General features: G+C 42.6%; 1 protein-coding gene across 1 annotated transcript in view; it reads left to right on the top strand.

Annotated features, from left to right (window-relative positions):
• The first annotated feature begins 5,820 nt into the window (after positions 1-5,820).
• The window catches only part of LOC147301861 (Krueppel-like factor 7), a 52,509-nt gene continuing 37,155 nt past the window's right edge, over positions 5,821-21,174 (top strand). Inside the window, exon 1 of the mRNA XM_086283242.1 lies at positions 5,821-6,184. Within this exon, the coding sequence (XP_086139368.1) occupies positions 6,083-6,184 (102 nt within the window). The 5' untranslated portion in view covers positions 5,821-6,082. The remainder of the gene's footprint in view (positions 6,185-21,174) is intronic.

A 21,174-nucleotide genomic window follows, 5' to 3' on the forward strand; every position in this document is an offset into this window, starting at 1 on the left:
CTGTAAATAAATAAAAAATACTCTGACATTTCCAAAAAACACTATTATTTACCCTAGTTACCAATACCAGCGTTGGTATCTGTGCTACCAATATTTTCAGTTTTTGGAACTTCTTAAGCAAACTTGCTGATCTACACTGATAATAAAATATGCAAATAACAAAATTCTGAACATACTGAACTTAGAGGATAGAAACAAAGTATCGATCCTAACATGCTAGTATCGATTTTATACCAATACCAGCATTGCTGTCAATACTGTCGATATTTGGATCGATCTGCCCACCTCTAAAAGACATACTGCGCTTGCAAAATTCAGCATTGAACTCAGTGACCTTTTATGTCGTTGCATTGCAAGCAAGCCGGAGTGCTGAATAACTCTCTGCACGCTCAGCAGAAGTTCCTGGAAATAAAAAACAAAACAAAAAAGGGAAGAAAAAAAAGGTCACACGGCAGTAAATATTACAGTAACATGCTGTTATGAAGTTTTAACCCCAGCAATGTCAGCTAACCATATTAGCATTCCCACAAGGGGTAAAGGCTGTGAGTTGGAATAGAAATGGGCTGGTTCAGTGAGCAGGGGGGGGGGAAGTGGAGGTCCCATTCGTCTTGTCCTGTTTAAATACACTGGTTAACTCCTGCCAACAGGGAAGCCATTCAGCAAAAGGCCAAGGGCATCTGTCATGTGTCCAGCACATTGATACTGTCCCCCTCTATCTCCCACCCAACCCCCACCTCTTCTCCTCCATCATTTTCCAACTCTTTGTTAATTGCCGCTTCTCGCCGTCATCCTCACCTGCTTTTTTTCCACTTTTTCCCTTCCTCTGCCGCTCTCCCGCTACCTCGCCTCCTCTTTTGATAAAAGGAGTGAATATGCAGGGAGCTGACATGATTAGCAGCCTCATATCCCCATGATGGATGGAGCCTGCTCCATTATTAATATAGTAAAAGCACCAACTGCCAGGTAAGAGCAATGTCAGCATCCACAATATAACGCTGTGTGCCCACGGATAATGGTGAGCACTTATTTTTTATCTATGATATGCATGGGCTTCGGGCCGAGGAGGAAGAGGAGAAGGAGGTTGCGGAGAGAAAGGATTGGTGGCGGCGGGGGGACGACACACGTGGCACTAAGACGAGACTTCCAGTTTGGCTGATTCTCGGTGATGCTGTTAAACTTCTCAGCTAAAACACAAATTGTTACAAAGACCAGGAGGACGAAATTACAGGATACTGTAACTGTACTCCATGAAGAGAGCTTTTTGTGTTTTAGAGACTTTTTTTAAAGGTTGGCTGATAAAATAAAAAGGGAGAGCAATCATAAAGATTGCTGGGTACAGTGTTTCTCTTAATATTGCTATGGCACAGACATAACTTCCTCAGACTCTGTAATAAACTTCATGGGGACTTTTACAGTGTTTGGATTGGTTCAGTATGCCTTTAATTTGATAGTATACTCTACTGTGCAAAGGTCTTGAGCCACCCCACATTTCTTTATATTCTGAATTTTTTAAGGTGGTCTTGAGCAATAGCTCTTCAGACTTATTGAAGGTCTTCCAAAGTGTTTCTTCAGACACTGGCTGGTTTTTCACTAATTTTCAGTCCATTCCTTGTACCTGACCATTTTTCAGAAAATTTTCTTGTTGTTTGTTAAGTCACTTAACTCTGACCTGTGAATCATTCAAGCATAAAAAAACACCTAACTCAATGGATGAACCAGTGTTGTGTGACATAACAGACAACTTAAAAACTGACTATAATTGTACCTTTAGGGACTTTATTAGTATCAGCTGGTCACAACCTATTCCCATTTCTTTAGGTGAGTCAATGAAAAATGCCAAAGATAACACAGTTTGACAGACATAAAATTGTATTTTTGCACCAACAAGGCGATTCCCAAAGAGCTACTGTATTTGCCAATATGTTGGCATATTGCTCCATCAACGCTTGGAGCATAAATAACAGCTTCACTACTTGACCAATTTGGCCTTCTTCAGGGTCATCAAGGCCATAGGCCAATACATGTTGATCAATGAATAAATCTGTGCTTTAACCTCTTTAGCAGTGTTAATTTCTTAGACCAACAACTTCCATCATAGTTTTTGTCAGAAATCTTTTTTTTCTGATAAAAAAAAAAAAGACAACAGGGACAAAAACTATGATATAATGGACTGGCACGTTTGATAACGAATGAAAACAAGGTGAAAATGTTCTAGAGAAATGAGATCCAATCAGAATGAAGTACATTGTGTAGAAAGGCGGGACAAATGTGGAAGTGATCCAATCAGAAGTAAACAGTGCAACAATTTACTCAGACATGCACATTTTATCCTGGAGGGGAATGTCCCATGCTCCCGTTTCTCATGAAAACACCCCACATGTTATACGAACACATTTCACATTTGATGTCAGACAAAGTTAGACCCTTTGTAGTCCATGTGGAGCAACTCACGCTTGTAAAAACACTACAAATGCACATAATATTTTAGTCACCTGAATCAACTTTACATTTTTTTGGAGCAATCCTATCATATGTAGGCAATTAAAACTAAATGAATCGAGATGCATAAACTATATTTAAACCGTTTGTTCTTTGACATTCACCTCTGAAGTCAAAACCTTCATTTTGTTCTCACAATGTATAAAGAAATGGGAGTGGCTCTAGACTTTTGCCCAATGCTTTAATTCAGTCTTTTATAACCTATTTGAGGCGTGTGTGACCTGCACTTTATTGATAGACTACGTGGTTTAATCAGAATTGTAGCAAGTCGGCCTCACGTGGCCTTCTTGTTTTGAAAATGTGTCTTAATTGTAATATTTACTCTTCTGCATTGAAACCACGGGCTCTGTAGCTTATTTCTACTGTTCAGCAGGGGGTAAATACACTACTGTTAACAGTCTTCTTCTCCTCTCGTACTCAGTAAAAACTTTCCTAATGAGTTTGTGGTCTCAGTCACTTGTTTCAAGCCTTATTAAATACAGCATGGTGTTTGTTTTATATAACACGAACACACTGAGAGAAATCAGTCAGTCAGTCTCAGTCAGATCTACTCCTCACTTGTGACGCTCAGAATGAAAAACCTGAGACGACGACAGCCATCGCTACTGGGTGACATCGCCATGGCTACATCAATCTTACAGGCACAAAACCTCTGTGGCTGGTTCACATCTGGTTTTCAGTGACAGTGTTGTCCCACGTCCTCACTTCAGTAAATAATACATTCTTCAGCAACAGCAACAACACCCTGCCCTACAGCCAGAATGCTTCTATAATAAATGCCGTCAAACTTGAATATCTTTATTAATTTTTAGGTGATTCACACTTATCTAAACTTTTTGCACAGATGTTAAATGTTTAAAAGAAATTAATACCTCAGGAACCTCACTAGAACAATTAAAACTACAGACTGGCTAAGTCTGCAGTTGTAATTGTCGCAGCACATCAAAATCCATGTGCAGGAGCACATTATATCTCCAAAATATAATCAAAATATAATAAAATATAATATAATCAAAATATAAAATATAAATATAAATATAGTCAGCAGTTCAACGTCTGATGAACTGCCGACCAATTTGCATGGTCAACAGTTTACACATGCTGTGTTTGAAGTGTGCTTAATTTAATTTAATTTAATTTTAATGGGGAAGAAAATATACAGATTTCATAAGTTTTTTTGTTTTGTTTTGTTGAAAGAGTCAACAAAGAGTTTTAAACATGACATTTAGAAGATCAGAAGATGGTACACTGTGGTGATAAAGGGACGGACATGGCATTACACAGGTAAGCTGTGGTGTTTAAATGATGCTCAGCTGATATTAAGAAGATATCCCCCACTTCATTACACCAACACCAGGCAGGATGGATCCATGCTTTCGTGTTATTTACACCAAAGTCTGCCTTCAAGGTTTGATGTGCTTTCAGAGAGAAGCTCTTCTGCATACCTTGGTTTTATTGGGTGGTTCTTTGGGTTACAGTTGCCTTCCTATCAGCTCAATGGAGACTGACCATTCTCCTCTGATGTTTGACATCAACGAGGGATTTTCTCTCTGAGAACGGCCGCTCACTGGAGATTTTCTCTTTTTTAGACCATTTTCTGTAAACCCTAGAGATGGTTGTGTGGGAAAATCCCAGCAGATCAGCAGTTTCTGAAATACTCAGACCGACAAACATAAATTGTCTTTCTTCTTCATTCTGATGCTCAGTTTGAACTTCAGCGAGTCATCTTGACCATGTCTGCATGCCTAAATGTGTCATGTCTCTGCCATGTGAGTTTAACAGTTAAACAGTATAGTTTGTGTCTGATGGCAGACTGACGTCATTATTATAATGGAAATTCACTATGAATATAAAATTTTTCACACAGAACAGTAAAATAAAAATAACAAATAATACGCAAGCACGTTTACGCACAGAATTTAACCTAAAACTGCTGCAATGAACAAAGCGCCAGCAAATTTAAACTCTACACCGTACGCGGTGATTTAAAAACAAACAACAACAACTTAACAGTCTTAGCCCTTTGTCAGTTTTCGTCTGCCTCTTTGATAAACCCAAGGAACCGCATGAAGAATGCATAAAAACAACAGGATTTATCTTGTAAATATTTTACACCTCAGTCAGCCATGAAGAGATTCCCTAAACAGGGGCGAGCACACTTCGACTGTTTTCCAGAAAGCACATGGCAACTGTAGATGTCTCTGTCATGTGTTTTCCTCCTGCTATATGTTTTTATTACGGTAAACTCATGAAATTCTGACTGGGCTACAAGATGATTGTGGGTGGTGGTGGTGGGGGGGGGGGGGGGGGGGGTCACAGATAAAGAAAGGTGAAGATTTGAAAAGAAAGCAGGAAGACAAATAGAAAGGCAGGGCAAAGAAAGATGGAGTGAGTTGTGTCAAATGGATAAATGTCAGCAGGAACTTCATCATCTGTCTCCCTCCCGAAGATGCCATGTGTAAATTGCGGTGCCGGGGCCCTCAGCTAGCCTTCCCCTAGCGCTGTAATAAGATTAGAGACAGCAGCAGTCTCTGCCTCTCTCCTTGTGTGTGCGAGGGACTATTGAGCCCGTGTGGAAGTGTACAATTTCGATGGCTAACACGGGGCGCCGGCGAATAAGCGGGATTACTCACACCACCAAACAAGACTCATGGTGGAAGATTTGGATACTTATTTATCACTCCACACACACACACTCGCAGACACACTGTGAACTTTTCTTTTTCCCACCACGTTTTGCTGTGTGGGTCACTTTAATGAGATTCCTGCCTGTACAGTAATAGCACAGTCTCTGCAGAAGCCCTGAAACAACATTACAGGAGATTAAAACACCATTAAGTGCGATACGTTGACTCTAAACTCATTAAAAGCATAATCCCTGCAGGAATATGCTTTCCTATATTCCTGCAGCTCTTTTTTATAATTAAACATTTGCACTGTGGGGAACAATATAGGAGGCTATCAGCACCGCTCCTCGCTCCCGTTTGTTAGCACATGATGTTTACACCACAGCTTCGCCTCTCAGACTAGTCTTTCAGACCTTCATCCAAATCTAATATACCCATCCATAAATAGCTCACCTATCGAGCCCATATTTGGCGTGAGTGACTGGACACGGGAGCCAATCCTGCCCGGCGAAACCCCCCCTCCAACCCCGCCTCTGCACGCTCTCCCAGCCGCTCTAACGCCTCCCGAACCGCCCATTCGCCTTAAAAGGGGCTTGACTGACAAGCCGAACCACGCCCCTTCGTTTACCAAGCCCCACCCCCTCCTTCGGTTCCCCTATCGCGTGTCTATTTTGGCAACACGGATACGCATGGAGCCTCCATCACCTCCAACCTCCTCTTTACGCACCGACTCCCGAGAATGCGCGCAGGTACGGGGAAGCCAGCCGCCTCGCTCAGCCGTTAACGTCCCTGTTTAAGGACTAATATGAAAGAAGTGGATTTAGAGGTCTGACAGAGCCCAGAGAGGAGGCACATACACACATATATAGATTTTTCCTCTTCTTCTCCTTCTTCTTCTGCTTCCCACCCCCTTCCCTGTGGATCATTCTTGTTTTCCCATCACCAGAGCGTAAAGCATGGATGTCTTGGCGAACCACAGTATCTTTCAGGAACTTCAGCTCGTGCACGACACCGGCTACTTCTCGGCCATGCCTTCGCTGGAGGAGAACTGGCAGCAGGTACGTGTCAACTTTCAGCTTTCAGCATCGGCTGTGCCAGCTTCAGCCGCGAGCTCGCAAATTTGCGCTCGGGATGCACAACTTTCAAAGAAAAAGAAGAAACACGCACTCGTGTATCTGGCAGGTTTTTCCCGATAAATGAGCAAAGTGGATAAAATGCGGACGCAAAGCAGCGCGTAATAAAGCTGTCAAATATGATGTAAGGGGAGGTGAAGATGAGCACTCGAACAGGGAGTGAATTAGACGTAAATAATAGATTTGCAACCTTCAGATTACTCAGGTTTGAACCCTCGTGCACGAAAAGAATTCCCCTCTCCTATCCATAATAGATCCCCCAACGCGTCTGGCTCTGTAGCAGCAGTTTAAGTGTTAACGGGAAGAAGGAGGTGAGGGAAGAAGCTGTCACCAGTAATGTCCACATTTTTTTATTTGTTCATATTTTTTAAATCCCCCTTTTGCTTCATCAAATTCAGCGGGTGTCTACGGAGAGATGCTGTGTAAAGCTTTGGGTTTCACGCGGCCACATGGCGCCGGGGTGCGCGGAGAGACTTCACGCCATCTGCGCTTACGCGTCTCTTCTTCTTCTTCTTTCTTCTTTAGTTTGTAAAACTGTTTAAAAAATGGCACCAGAGCTGGGTTTATTTATTCATTGCGTGGTGGTGATGATGGTGTGGGTGTGTGTGTTAGAAAAAAAATCTTCAAATCGGAGTTTTTTTTAACGAACAAATGATTCATTTTTACATTTTCCCCCTTCACTGCTTCGGTTTGGTGTCCCCCTGTCACTCAGAGGAGGGACATCTTCCCCCAAACATGCCTCCTACTTTCCTCTTTTCCATTTGTGTGTCCAAATAAGAGCCCACCTGCATTGCTGCTGATGATGCTGATGCTGGAGAGGATGCTTTCCATGCTGCACTTGAATTACCGGACAAGGAGGGGGAGAAAAAAATCACAGCACAGAAATCTGATGCCGGTATTGTTCATGAAATATGAGCTTGAGTTTTTCCCCACTTCTATGCTCCACGAGTAAAGGGAGGGAGGGGATGGAGAGAGAAAGAGGGAGAAACCGGTGCGTGACTGGTTGTGGCCAAGCAGCCTAATTGGCATCCTACTGTTAGCCACCGACGCATCTTTTCATAACAAGTCTCCAACTCCCTGCCTATCCTCCTGTCAGGGGATTTTTTTCTTAAATTGCATGTGGGGGGCATCATATGGAGTGAATATCTCTCTCTCTCCCTCTCCCCCTCTCTCTCTCTCTCTCGCTCTCTCTTGCTTCTCACCCACAGCCTGCATTTTAAAATCAATACCTAATGCAAATGGAAGAGAGAAGACAGCTGGATATGTGGGCAAAGCTCTTCTCTGTGAGGGTGGGAAATGTCAGCTCTCTTTTATTGGAATCGCTGTTTATGGGCTCTGTTTGGTCTTTGACTGTTTTAGATTTAGATCGGCTCGTTTTTTGCCAGGATGTCTGGCATCATTTTGTGTGATTAGCTGTAGTTTTGGGATTTTTAAAAAAAAATGGTAAACGTAATTTCATAGATGAATTCTGTGACTGAATCTGCCCTCAGCCTGGGCTAAATGGAAAGATCAAACTGACCGTGACCTGCCTTTCTTCTGGCTAATACAACTCTGGGACCTTGGTGATGTTGCCTTGCCTGCAAATTGCCCACATGCAGTGTAGTTAAGTTAAAGTTAGCTGGCTAACTTCAAACCAGAGGCATTAAACAGAGAGACAAAAAAAAAAGACAAATACTAAATAATGCCTTGAGGCGACTGTTGTTGTGATTTGGCGTAATATAAGTTAAACTAAATGGAATTGAATGAAACTACTACAAGATAGCGCTAAATACTTAAAACTTTTTAAACTTTTTAAACTGAACCCAGAGCAGTCTCTGGGGGTTGCTTAGGAACCCCCACACCCCCACAAAGCTAACTGTTGCACACTCACAATAAACAGCTAGTACGACTCACCTCCTCTTAAATTGATGTTACTTGTTTTGTACAAGATTTGCATATTTTACTTTCTCATAAGTAAGGTTAACTTAATGTAGAAATGTAACTGAGAGAGGTTCTACTTTTTAAATGTTCTTTTGTTTAGTGTTTTTGACTGGAAGTGGCTCCATTGTGTCTGGTCTAACAAGTGAAAGATCCTCGCTTTGGTTTTGGGAGGCAACACAAATCCAGAGATGGCTGCTGACTTTTAAGACTTTGCTTCTAGAAGAATTGTAGCAAAATGGAAATGCTTGTTGGCCTACTAAGGTGTAAGGCAGGTGGTGTTAAACATAACACCACCTGCCTTACACCTTACACCTGCCAGGGCCAAAATTCACCTGGCAGAGACTCCAAACCAGCCCAGTGGATGGCTTTGGAATATGTGAGGGAGGACATAACTTTTGGACTTTTAACTGTATTTTCACAAGTTTTACAGCTTTATGTACCGATAAAGACCGCCAAAATGTCCATTCACAACACACCAAAGAAATGAAATTGTAGATTTTTGTAATTTAAAAAAATTACCTCTTCCAATTTAAGTCCAAAGAGTCCTGCACTTTTTTCTTATATTAAGATGTCTCACTGATTAAATGTGTACCTCAGTTTCTGAAACTGGAGTTTCACCAGTCCGGCCCACATAGGATCAAAGTGGTCTGTATGTTGCCAGGAATGTAAAATAAGTTGGATATCTGTAAATCATGTAATGATGTGCACAAATGAAGCTAACTGTTACGTTTCATTTCTGTTGTAACAGTTAAGAGTTGGGTGTAGTCTCAGAATGAAAATTACTGAAATCTATAATTTAATTACTTTGGTTATTGTGAATGGCCATTTTAGAGCTCTTTATGAGTAGGAAAAGCTTTAAATCCTATTGAAATATAGTTAAAAGTCCAAAATGAATGCCTTCCTTCACATTTTCCCAAACCATCCAGTGCCTTCAGACTCTGGCCTCCAGGCCTTATGTTTGATGTCTCTGGTGTATAAGCTGTAAAACATGTAAAGATGGGCGCAAAACAAAAGAACATTTTCCTTCTATAGTAACAGTTTAGAGTTGGGGGCAGTAACATTGTCAAGTCCAACTCAAGTGTGTTGTCATTATCCCGACTCTCAGGCATGCAGTTTTTACAGTCGCCTCTCAGTTGCTTTACAAGATGCATGCTTTCCTCAAAGCATTCAAAGCCTCCAGCCCCATTACAAATCACCAGAGGAGAAGGTTTCTTCTTCTTTTGGAAAAACTATCTATAGTTTAGATAAGAAGATCCCTGCAGCCTTGAGAGCAAAAGGATTTGAGCTTTGCAAATCGATCATTGTGCTCATCGTAGCAGCATGAAGATGCCACTGAGCTCCCCTGAATACAGGAATTATGAGCTGTGGCTTGCCTTAAAAGCTCCGTCTCCAGCCGAGGCCCTGCAGTTTGAGCGGTCCCCTCTGTATTCCAGGCACAATTTAGAATTCGATGCTTTTACGGCGGCCTGATGGCGAGATAGGAGGCCGTTGTTGTCGGCCCCTAAATGGGTCCCTGAGACGCGATGGCAAGAGTGATGACTGTGTCCCCTGTTGGTGTCTGCGAGGCATGATTCAGCCGGTTATAGGGGGATGGGGAGAAGAAAAGCAGTAAAGTGTTTTTGGAGGTCTGCAGATGGTACATTTGAGGCTGCTATTTGTTCCATTATTGAACCTAATAGTGCCAAGCTGAACTGCGCGCTGTCTCGCTTCCAAATCCCCGTACAGTTGGCTGTTCAGAGTTGGAACAAAGTGCGGGGCTGAGCTGGATTTGGAACAAGCAGAGCCGGTCAGAGCGCACTTATTATTTGTGGGACCCAGTTTCTCTCAAAGCAAAGAGCGCACGTGTTATTCTGCTGTCTCGCTGTCTTGGCTTCTCTTTCCCATGCTTGTTTAGGCTCCTTTGTAAACTGGCATTTTGGTCAGAGAAAGCCTTGGTTGGCTTTTGCTGTCGGTTTGCCAGCATCTGTAAAAAAAAAAAAGAAGAAGAAAAAAAACATCTGGATCAGATTTCAGGCCGACATGATGGATTTTTCAGTCTCCGCTGATGACGTGTCCCAGTCCACCGCACCTGACCCTGATGGGCAGGATCGTAACAGGACACCACTGATGGCTCTCGGTCATTGACCTCGGGACACACTTTATACCCTCCAACACATATATTATCCCTCAGAGGTTCAGCACACACACACAGAGTACACACATGTAGTGCGACTGCCTGCACAAGCAAAATGTCTGCACGTTGCTTGACGGTGCATTATGGAGCTCCTATATGAGGACAGGCTGTTCATGGCAGCCGCAACCTCCATAAGCGAGCCCGCTTGCTCAGATGCATCCACTTACATCCAACTGGCAGCGAAGGCGACTCCGTCTGGGACTGAGTGGGGGGGTGGGCGGAGGATAGAGGTGGAGGAAGTTGCAGAGCATGCACATTCTCTCCACTGCAAGATTTTGCATTTCACAGTCTGGTGGGTTTGAACCCCACCCCCCCACCCCAGGAGTGAGGCGCACATATAGAAAGACAATCAAAAGGGTGGAGAAGCAGGATGTCCTGATGCTCAGAAGAAGTAGGGATGCTGATGGATGGAGTCGTTTCACATTTTGAGTCAGAGGGAAAAGTCGCACCACACTGGGCTCGTTTAAGCTGGAGTCAGGGCCAAAGAAACATAGAGAAAATACCCCCACTCACCCCAACACCATCCTCCTATAGAGAGACAGCGGTGAGGACTGAGAGAGCGAAGGAACCGCGCACATCCATACGCATCCACGTGCAGCCTTGGATATGTGTGTGTGTCCCAGTATGTTATGTAATCCTCAGTAGGCCACAGCTGCTTTCTCACACACAGCAGGCATGCTGGGGAGAGCAGCCAACTTGCGCTCCCGCCGCCCACCTTCCTGTCTTCCTCCATCCCTGGTTTTCCCCTTTCGCTCAACCCCCCCCCCCTTTTCCCCCTTATTTTCTTCCTGCTTATAGATTTGACACAGTATGGATCTTTTGATCTCCGTGGGGCTTTCGTGGAGTACCTGCATCCACCACTTTTTTGGACCTTTGTCTCAAGTAATGAAGCTCTGAAACAGGTCTCGCGTGTTCTCCGTGACCTTTCGCCGCCTGAGATCTGATGTAATTTTATGCAAATTAAAATTAAATCAATCCTGTAGCCGGCACAGTTCAGCAAGGCAGAGGAAGGACAAACCCGGGACTTAATCTTATTTGTCTCAGAAGAGTTCTTGCGAGTGTTTTTTCGTTCCCGGCGTGTTGCTTTATTAAAATGTCACATCAACTCTTAAGTATGAGATGCGGAATTCCCCGAAATCGAGTTTGGGCCTTCTCCAAAAAGGCGAGGGTGGAGGGAGGGAGAGAAACATTAATTGTGTTTTAGTTTAGCTGACGTCTGGCTCTGTTCAGCCGTCTTCCATATTCATGTGCTACCTCATGATGCTGGAGTTCGGAATTGATTCCTTGCGGTGTTTTGTTTTTTAACCCGAGATCAAGCAGGAGATCTTGGAGATGGATGTCACGTAGAATGTGTTTGACATAGCCTGCTGGCCCGTGACGCAGCGAGGCATGAAAGGGAGTCTTTGTGCGCCGTTGCACACAATGCAGCGTCTTTGCTGGACTCTTCTTAAATGTTTTCAGCCACAAGGTTATCATTCTGATAAATGTGTGTGTGTAGTTAAAGAGCAACAAGTTCATCTAATTAGCAGACACAGCAAAAGCTGATGAGATAGTCATTTTGGAGGAGCTGCATTGCGCTTACATGCATGTCATTCATTATTTTTACCTTTTTCTTAATGTCTAGTAGAGGTGAGCGCATAGATCCAAATATCGCTAGTATCGATAGCAACACTGGTATCGGTATCAGATCGATACCAGCGTGATAGGATCGATATTTTGTTTCTGTCCTTAAAATTATTTTTTTTTCTATTTTCATTCTTTTGAAGAAGAAAAACATTTGAACCTTTCTGTGTTGGCTGTCACGTCTATTTTATTTATAGCCTATAGCACACTTAAACAATAGAAGCTGATCCAAAGTGCTTAAGAGACAGACACATTTACAACCCAGGTCTCCAAAAACTAAAAGCAGTTTCAAAATACATGAAAAGCAGAAAGGTTTTACAGTGTGTTTTTTTGTGTTAACTAATTGTTGTGGAAAGTAAAAATAATGTCTCACTGCTCTAGTGCTTTATAAAAGGTGCTGGGGTCAGTATCAGCAATACAGACCCTGTATTTACCTGGTATAGGATTGACACCAAAATTTGCAGTATTGCACAGCACTCGTGTCTAGAGGTTAGAGCCTAGTGTGTATTGCACAGGCCTGAGTGTTTGCTGCTACACGCGGGGGCCACAGGCTCATCATTTCACATCAGGATGCATTTTCTTTGTATGCACACACAGTCGCGGGCAGGTGCACAGGTTTGTGTGCGTCTGTGTATCCTGTGTAATGAGATGTACGAGCGACCCTCTGACCCAGTAACATCCATTCTGCCATAAGAGCACTTAGTGAACTCTGCCACCTCTGTCTCATCACTCAAGCAGCCGAGAGGCAATTGCCAGTGATAGGTGCCGGCTACTGCTTTATGGGCGTTGATGAAAAGGTGGGAAGCGCTGATGAAAAAGAGGAAGTATTCATTTGTCTGACTCTCCGGTGACTGGCGCGTCAGAGAAAAGCCAGAGTAGGTGGTGTAGGAGAAAATGGCAGAGGGTTGGTGGGGTTGGGGGTGTTGGTGGAGGGAGAGCGGTGAACAAGCACATCTTTATGTATGGCTTCCGTCTGCGAAACGCTCTGCCACCCCAGGTTTGATTAACAGTGAGAAGAGAAGCTAGTCATTTTTTTCGCCTCACACCACCACACATGGCTTGGCAATGATTTTCACATCATTTGAGGCGAAATCGGGAAGCCGTTACAGCACCTTACAGTGATCCGACATGCTTCGCTGCTGCCATCCGGCTTGGCAACCGCAGGGAGGAAAGAGAAAGGAAGAGAAGTCTCAGACACTCATTTTATGCTTTGGAATCACCACCAACTCTCTCCCTCTCTCTTTATCTCCTGACTGTCTCTCTCTCGCTGTCTCCCTTCTTTGCTCTTTGACAAATTCTGAGAAGGCACTTTTGACGAAGTCACAGCCGCATTGTTTGATTTGCCCTGCTCTAACCCTCATTTAAAGTCAGTCTCACTACAAAAAGTTGAACTCAGGAGTTACGCAATCAAAATTTGGCACAAAGCTGAATAAAGGCCCTTTAACAGGGAGCGTGTCACGAATAAAGCCGAAAAATAGTTTTCCTTCTGCTATTTCAATAAAGTTTATTGCCGTGAAAGGGTAGGATGACAGTGAGCTCCATGTTTGCAGCTCCGATCATGAGCGAGCAGATTAAGCATGTATCGGTGGATGCTGGCAGGAAGATATGTAGTCTTGGCCTTCTCATAACAAGCATAGCAAAACTCTAAAACATGGATTTAGCAAAATAATCACAGCCAGACTTATGATGTTGTTTGGTTAGTTAAAAGTGTTCTGACCTGAAGCCAGGAGGCAGTCAGCTTTACAGAAACATTTCTTGAAGGCCTTAAAATCCACAAGGTCAGGTGAGCCATTTAGGGTTAAGGTTAGGTTAATCTCTATAAACACATGCTTTTTTATGAATATGCAGAATCAGTAGGAAAAAGGCATTTACAAAAAAAATTGGCCACTGAAAGATGAAGATTTTGCTTTTAAGTAACTTTTTGAAATTTTCCTGTATCTGCAAACAATGATTGGCACATGGCAGAGGAAGTCCTACCTGCTGGTAGGAAAGTGAAAAAGATTGGCCATTATCCCCCGACTCACAGTCATCAGTCAATAGCTGATACGTTCCAGTGGGGGTTAGGAATAGTTTACTGTTTAACCCATTTAATATTTTTTCCCTGTTTAGTTTACTCACTAACTTTATAAAAAAAACTGTGAGGCAAAAAATGCACAGATGACAGGTGAGTACTGTGCAAAAGTCTTGAACTACCCCTCATTTCTTTATATTTTGCTTCCAATGACTTTTTTGTAATTTTTTAAAGTGGTTTTGACCAATAGTTCTCCAGGCTTTCTGAAGGGCTTTGACTGCTTTTTCATTCCTTTTCATCCCAGTCCTTGTACCTTTTTCAGATTTTTTTTTCTTAACATGTGTCTATGACTCATTCAAGCATAAGAAAGGCTCCTAAGTCAAGGGATGAGCCAGTTTTGTGGGAAAACCAATTTTAAATTGTGTCTTTAGGCACTTTTTCACTAGCAGCCTGTCATAAAAGCACAATTTGTTTCAATTTCTTTAGCTAAATCTATGAAAAATGCCACACGTAACACAGTTTGACAGGTAAAATTGTATTTTTGCACCAACAGGTGATTCTCAAAGAGCTGTTAGTTGAACCTTGTCATATCTCGGCATGGTGTGCATGTGTCATTAAAAACTGAAACGTATAGTCAGGTTTTTGATCCACCATGCAAAACCATCTGGAAATCATCTGATTGGCCACAGCTTCATTTTTTAGCCCGACAATGATCCCCAAAACACTGTCAATGCAGTAAAATCATACCTGGACAGAAAAATACAGTAAAGTATTCTCAGTCATGGATCAGTGTCCCTTAGGCTACGTCCACACTAGCCTGGATAGATTTAAAAATGGCATTTTCATCTGAAAGGGCTCCGCGTCCACACTAGCCTTTTCAGTCATTTTCACAGAGTTGTGCGTCCACATTGAAACGGCCGGAAACGCTTATGTTCCAGTACTGCACATGCGTGAAACGCAAGGCGATTCGAACCTGCCTCATTTGTGTCTACAGTTTATTTACTTTCTGGCTCTTTGAAAAGTTGCAGCAAACTGTTGAGGAAAAGCACCGAGTTTTTTAAATGGACTAACAATGAGGTGGAGTTGTTGCTGCGAGTAACACAAAAGTACAAAAGTACAAAGTTGCAAAAGCGAGTGAGAATTAAAGATTTGAAGAAAAGCTATCTGAAGCATGTACAGACTGATATTAATCTTTAATGCGGCTATCAAAATTGAGAGCAAACAAAACAACTGCTGTATAATGCCCTCTGCTATCTTTGTTTAATTAGTCACATGACTTAAATGTGTCATCGTTTTCAAAAAGTCTCAGTTTTCGCTGTCCACACTGCGATGTGAAAGCACCGTTTTCAAAAGTATGCGTTTTCGAGAGCGTTTTCAAAACACTGCGTTTTCCTTGAGTGAAAACGCCGTCTCAGTGTGGACGCGAGGCCAAAACGGAGAGAAAACTGCATTTTCAAATGAAAATGCGTAACATCATTGAAGCAGTGTGGGATCATGTTGCCAGAGAACAGAACAAAAGGCAGAAACATCCAAAGAAGAGCTTTGAATGTCCTTTAAGAAGCCTGGAGAACTATTCCTGAAGACAACTTAAAGAAATGACAAGAAAGCTGCCTAAGAGAGTTCACACCAAATATTCATTTTTAAGATGTTTAGTACTGTACAAACCCTGTTTTTGCCTTATATACTGTGTTTCCAGGTGTGTTTGCACACGTTTCTTGTTGTATTTTTCAATGAGAATGTGTACTCTGATTTCACTCCTACCTTTCCAATCGGATCTCCAGTGGTATTTTATATCACACTGATGAATTTAGTCACAGATTTCCAGTTGCAGTCACAAGTAAATATTAAGGTAATCCTACACTGTTGCCAGGTAGCTGCTGGCACATTAAACATTTCTTTCTCGCTACACCCAGCTGGAGTTAAATCCCACCTTGTTTGTTTTATTTTATTCAAATAGTAGAATGCAATCTAAAAGACCTTGACAGTTTTAAAAAAAACTGTGAGTAACAACAGAAAGTAACTAAGAAAACCAAGTGTTACTAAACCGAGTGTTTAGTCTTCCTGGATGCTCACATATTCAGAAATCCCTTGGCTTTAATAAAGCCCACACATCCACACAATGTCCAGGCATTTTGGAGCCATAATCGGCTGTAGCGTTTGAAGCGTTGCATCCCCCTCCTCCAGCCTACCTGTTGCTAGGCAGCCTCAGCAAGCAGGAAGACCAGTTTTGGACTATTTGTTTGTTTAGCTGTCAGTCTGTGAGGCTAATCCCACCCCGAGAGACTTCTAGCCATCCAGAAACCAGAAATCCAGACATGTGGACCATCTCGCTTCAAAGATTGCAAAAGAGAAAGGGGCAAAAAGAGATGGAAAGGGGGGTGGGGGAGACAAGGCCAATTTGCCCAGAGTAAACACCGCTGCTTGTTGATGTCATCTGAAGTCATCAATCACGGCTCTAAGCTCTCTGTGGTGACAGCGGCAAGGACGTGACACTCTCTGAAACCGGCTGGATGGCCTATAAAGCAGGACAGTCAGCAGTGAAGAACAACGGCAGACCTTGTCGACGACGTGCTGTAAAAGTATTACAAAAGGATGTTATCTCAGATTGAGGTCGGACTCGGTGTGTCCAGTAAAGACATAACAATGCCAGTTATTGGTGTGTTCGACTTTCAGGTGCATGACATAAGCTCCTAGGAGTTTGTGGGTCTTTGCAGATTTGTATGCAATCCCGACTGTGCTTTGCATGTTGGCTGACATGCAAAGCCGGTCTGCACTTGTTCCCCCAGTGCAGTGGCTTGGTACTCCGAAGCTGTCCGGCCGGTTGGCCAGAGTGACAGGGCATTTTCATCTGTCATTATATCGCTCCCTCACTTTATCTCTCTAATGATTGATCTATTTGTTCTTGCAGCAGTCTCTGTTTCCTTTATCTCCTTTTGTATTTTTGTGTCATCCTGTTCCCTTTTCACCCATCCTTCTTTTATCTTTCTTATCTCCTTCATCTCGTTTATGAGATTCGGTTTCAATCTGCCTACCCCGATGTATTAGTTTCTCTGTCATCCTCCTCCTCAAAGCTGTTTCACATCATTCACTTAAAATTTAGAGAGCATCATACCTGTTTTGGCAGCTCGCAGCCAGGGGTGAGGACTCAGCTGGATGCTCGGAAATAGATAAAGCATGTTTTCCATTGTCAGCAGCTGACGCTAAATTCTCTGGAAGATTAAACTGGGTCCCAAATTACCCTAAAGACACAGATATCTCAAGCCAACTGGGTATGTCATGTAGTTTCAGTCATTCCAAGCCCCTGCAGGGTTGAGTTGTCTGAAAAAGATATGACTTGTTTCCTCGAAACCAGACGGATTCAGCTTGAATTGGGATTAGTCCGTATGTCAGAGCCTGAAAGCGCAGTTTTTCCACTATGAAAAATAATGTTTTAACACGCTTACTTGGGGGGAAAAAGGATGTTATAAGCGTTGACAGACAGAGGGGGTGAGAAGATTGCGCACCCTTCTTAACTCTTCGAGCGGCCTGGGAAGTGCCCTTCTGTGATTTAATGAGACCTGTGGGAAGAGCCATTCATCAGCATGACGGCATACCTCTGTTTCCCATTGTTCTGTTCTCGTATGTGGAGAGCACTGTGTGTTTTAGCCTTAATGATGGGCTGGCAACCCTTTGATTAGATGAATCTCCTGGTGCTAATTAAGATTTAGGCTGCCAAAAGACATCTGTATTTATGCCTTCCTCCCTCGCTTGTTCCCTAGAAGTACGTGTGTGTGTGTGTGTGTGTGTGTGTGTGTGTGTGAGCAGTTTACAGGATGTGTTCGTGCAGTGGTGGGGGATTTTGATATTGTGGCCTAAACTGGGAGTTTGGGTGGTGTCTGTCTTGTGGTCGACATAAGTGCAGGGCCTTGAGCAAAATGAGCATGGGTCATCCGAATACCAGAACCGTTGTCTTTTTTTCCGAAAATACAGATTTTTTGGAATAGCATGTGGGTATAAAATCTCCCTGTCTAGTCATTTGGCTTGAATCGCAGTCGTTAAAATAAGGCATAGCTCTTTGATGCATTATTATAAGATATATTGTATTACAGATGGTGATAACATGCGGTACAAAAGATTTCCCATTTCTGTTTTCGTTGCACCGAGTCTTTTAGAGAAGGTGATCTGCTGCCCGTCTAGCAGGTGGATAACAGTTTGTTCAGTGACCTCCTCTCCAACACAGCTTAAAGAGTGTCCCAGAATAGACACAGGCCATCTAGCCATCCTCTTCCTTCTGACTTCAATCACCATCTCTTTGGTCTTATTCACATTTATAAGCCGGTGATTCCTCCCAGACCAAAACATAAAATCATCCGCCAGTGCACCGTACTCCTCCTCCTCCTGCCCATCACTGATACATTCACCCACTGCAGAATCATCAGAGTATTTCTGTAGGTGGCGTGACCTGGACTTGTACTGATAGTCTGAGGTGGACAAGGTGGACAAAAATGGATACAGCACAGTCCACCTTGGAGCTCTTGTACAATAAAATCACCGCACAGAGAATTTGTTCCCACATTTAAAAGTAAAGTGAGGGTCATGCTGTAAAAAAGGAAAGAATGTGGCAGTTTGGTGCAAGAAATAGAGATTTTCTTTCAACTTTTGAGGGAAATTGATGATAAAATGATTTTCATTGTAAACTAGAAGAACTATTAATACTAAAATATCCTCACCCACTGAAAAAAGAGAATTGTTGGAACAACATAATTGTATTAAGTCAACTGGTAACACGTGATGAACTTAGATCAATCCAACAAATTTACAACACAAAAAAGGGAAACTTAAGTTGCACAAATTTACTTAAATAAAAATATCAAGTTAAGGGAACAGGTTGTAATTTCAAGTAGGTGGGAACAACAAACCACCGTCAAAAAATCAGAAAGAGTAAGAATCATTTAAAACATTGCATTAGGTTAACTACAACTCAAACACCCTTTTTAGGAAGTCAGCCTTCAATCAACTACTGCTATTTTGTCAAAGCTCTTAGGCTTCTGGACCTGATGGGATGTTACTGCCAACTAATTTATAGTCACTTAAATCAGAGAAGAAAAAACATTAGACTAGTCTAAAAGGCAACCTTCAGAAAACGCTGAAACTTAGCCGACAAATAGTTGTTGAAATGTGCAGCACTCTGCCTAATATGGCAAACACCCAACGTCAGATTTTGGCTAACCTTAGCAATACTAGCAGCAGTAGCCTTAAGTTTTATCCACACTAGCGTCAACATCCAGATACAGAATTTATCTACACCTGGCTTCTGTAGCACCAGTTATCATGGCCATCATCATGTTTTCACATTGTTATATCACAGCAGATATTCGTATTTATTCATTTTTTCCTTCAAACCTAAAACTGAAGCACAGACCCAAGTGTACTTGCTTAAATGTGTGCGGATGTGGCTTCTGTAGCCTTTTTTACTCACATTTTCTCAAAAAAGAGAGAATCCATTATTCAATGCTATATCAATGAAAACAAACTATCTCTGTGGGGATCTGTGTCAAATCTTAGCAAAACACCATAGATGTGTTTTCCCTCATCTTTTAACTAAACTGATGGTGTCACATAAATGTTTCACTACCCAATTCCCCCCCTGTGCTTATTTTCAGAGGAAAACAGTTTGATAACTTATGCTAACAAGAATGAAGGCATCCCCACCCTCCGCCTGACCCTCCCTTACATCGCTCCCCCATCCTCCAAGCTCATGTGGCTACACGGCATACGCTCCCGCTCACCAGTTTACCACTATGTGTTATTCAGTCTATTGCCCCAGATATTATTTCATTGTAAAATGATGCCAATTAGTAAAGCCAGTCGCCAGTGGCTGTGGTCTGGCTCCTTCTCCGTTCCAGCGGGGAAAGTTATTTGGGTCGGCAGCTATTTTCAGCCTGTGATGTTGCCTGGAATACTTCAGGGAGCAGCCACTGTTTTATAAGAGAGCACATCAATAATTTTCATTGCTATGTGTGTGTGTGTGTGTGTATAAGCAAGAAAGAGACAGAGACAGGCAGGGTTTATTGGGTTTATGTGTGTGTGCGTGTGTTTATACGTGGGAGAAAAGTGGCTGTTTTTTCCCCTGAATATTCAGTGGAGCAGGTGGTGCGTGTAAACGCGCGGACTTGTTCCTGTCTTAGAAACATTTCACTGTAACTGTCATGACCTCCCGTTAATTTAAAATACATTAATTTGCCAGCCTTTAAACTTTAACCCCGAAATCTTAACACGTCTTTTAATCCAGATTTCACCCTTTTGCCCTGTAATCACCCGCTTTTTTGTGCTGAAAGCTCTTCTTAGATGGGAGGAGGGGGCGTATTTACCAAGTATATACAGGACCGATATCAATACTGATGCTTTTAACCTATAAAGGCAGATGAATCATAATCAATTTGAAAATTCTGAACACATTTTAATGATCACTAAATCACTGTAATTTTTACCTTTCACAACAATTAGCAAACACACACAAAAAAAAACATTTTCATGTATTTTCATGCTTTTCATGTATTTGGGGTTTTTTGAACACCTGGGTTGTAAATGCGCTCTAAAGCACTTTGGGTCAGCTTCTGTTTAAATATGCTGCAAATGTGCTATAATTAAAACCATTGTGACAGTCGGCTCAAAAAGGTTCAGATATTCAGAGGTATATGTTTTCCACTTCCAAAAAACCATTATTTATTTAACATAATTCAGTGAGCTGCATACTGAACTTAGATAATGAAAACAAAATATCGATGCCATCGCACTAGTATCTGTCCAATACCGATACCAGCATTAGCATCGATACTACTGATATTTGGCTCGATCTGTCCACCTGTACAACTCACCAGGCTAACATAGACCCTAAAGGCCAAAGTCAATGAGTTCCCAACACCTTTCTCAGTGTGTCTAACCCAAGTCCCCTCTTCTCCGCCACACAGCTGTGCATTGTCATGATGAAATTGGGGTGAAAAGTCCTCACACTCCTGCTGAAAAGCCAGCCGCTCTGCACCGAGGGGTGAATGGGTTCAGCCTGCCGCGCTGCCCCCGCCCATCCTCATACAACCTAAACACACACACGCACACACACTTTCACTCACTGACTCTCACTCCCTCGCTACACTATCGCTTGGAGGGGAGCCCAAAGCAGCGGTGGCGGTGGTGGCGAGAAGACGTCTT

Source organism: Aulonocara sp. 'chitande type north' Nkhata Bay, linkage group LG23, assembly GCF_057382095.1.
Source record: "Aulonocara sp. 'chitande type north' Nkhata Bay isolate Kocher_YH1m ecotype deep benthic linkage group LG23, A_spYH_male_GT1.1, whole genome shotgun sequence".
NCBI classification, from domain to species: domain Eukaryota; kingdom Metazoa; phylum Chordata; class Actinopteri; order Cichliformes; family Cichlidae; genus Aulonocara; species Aulonocara sp. 'chitande type north' Nkhata Bay.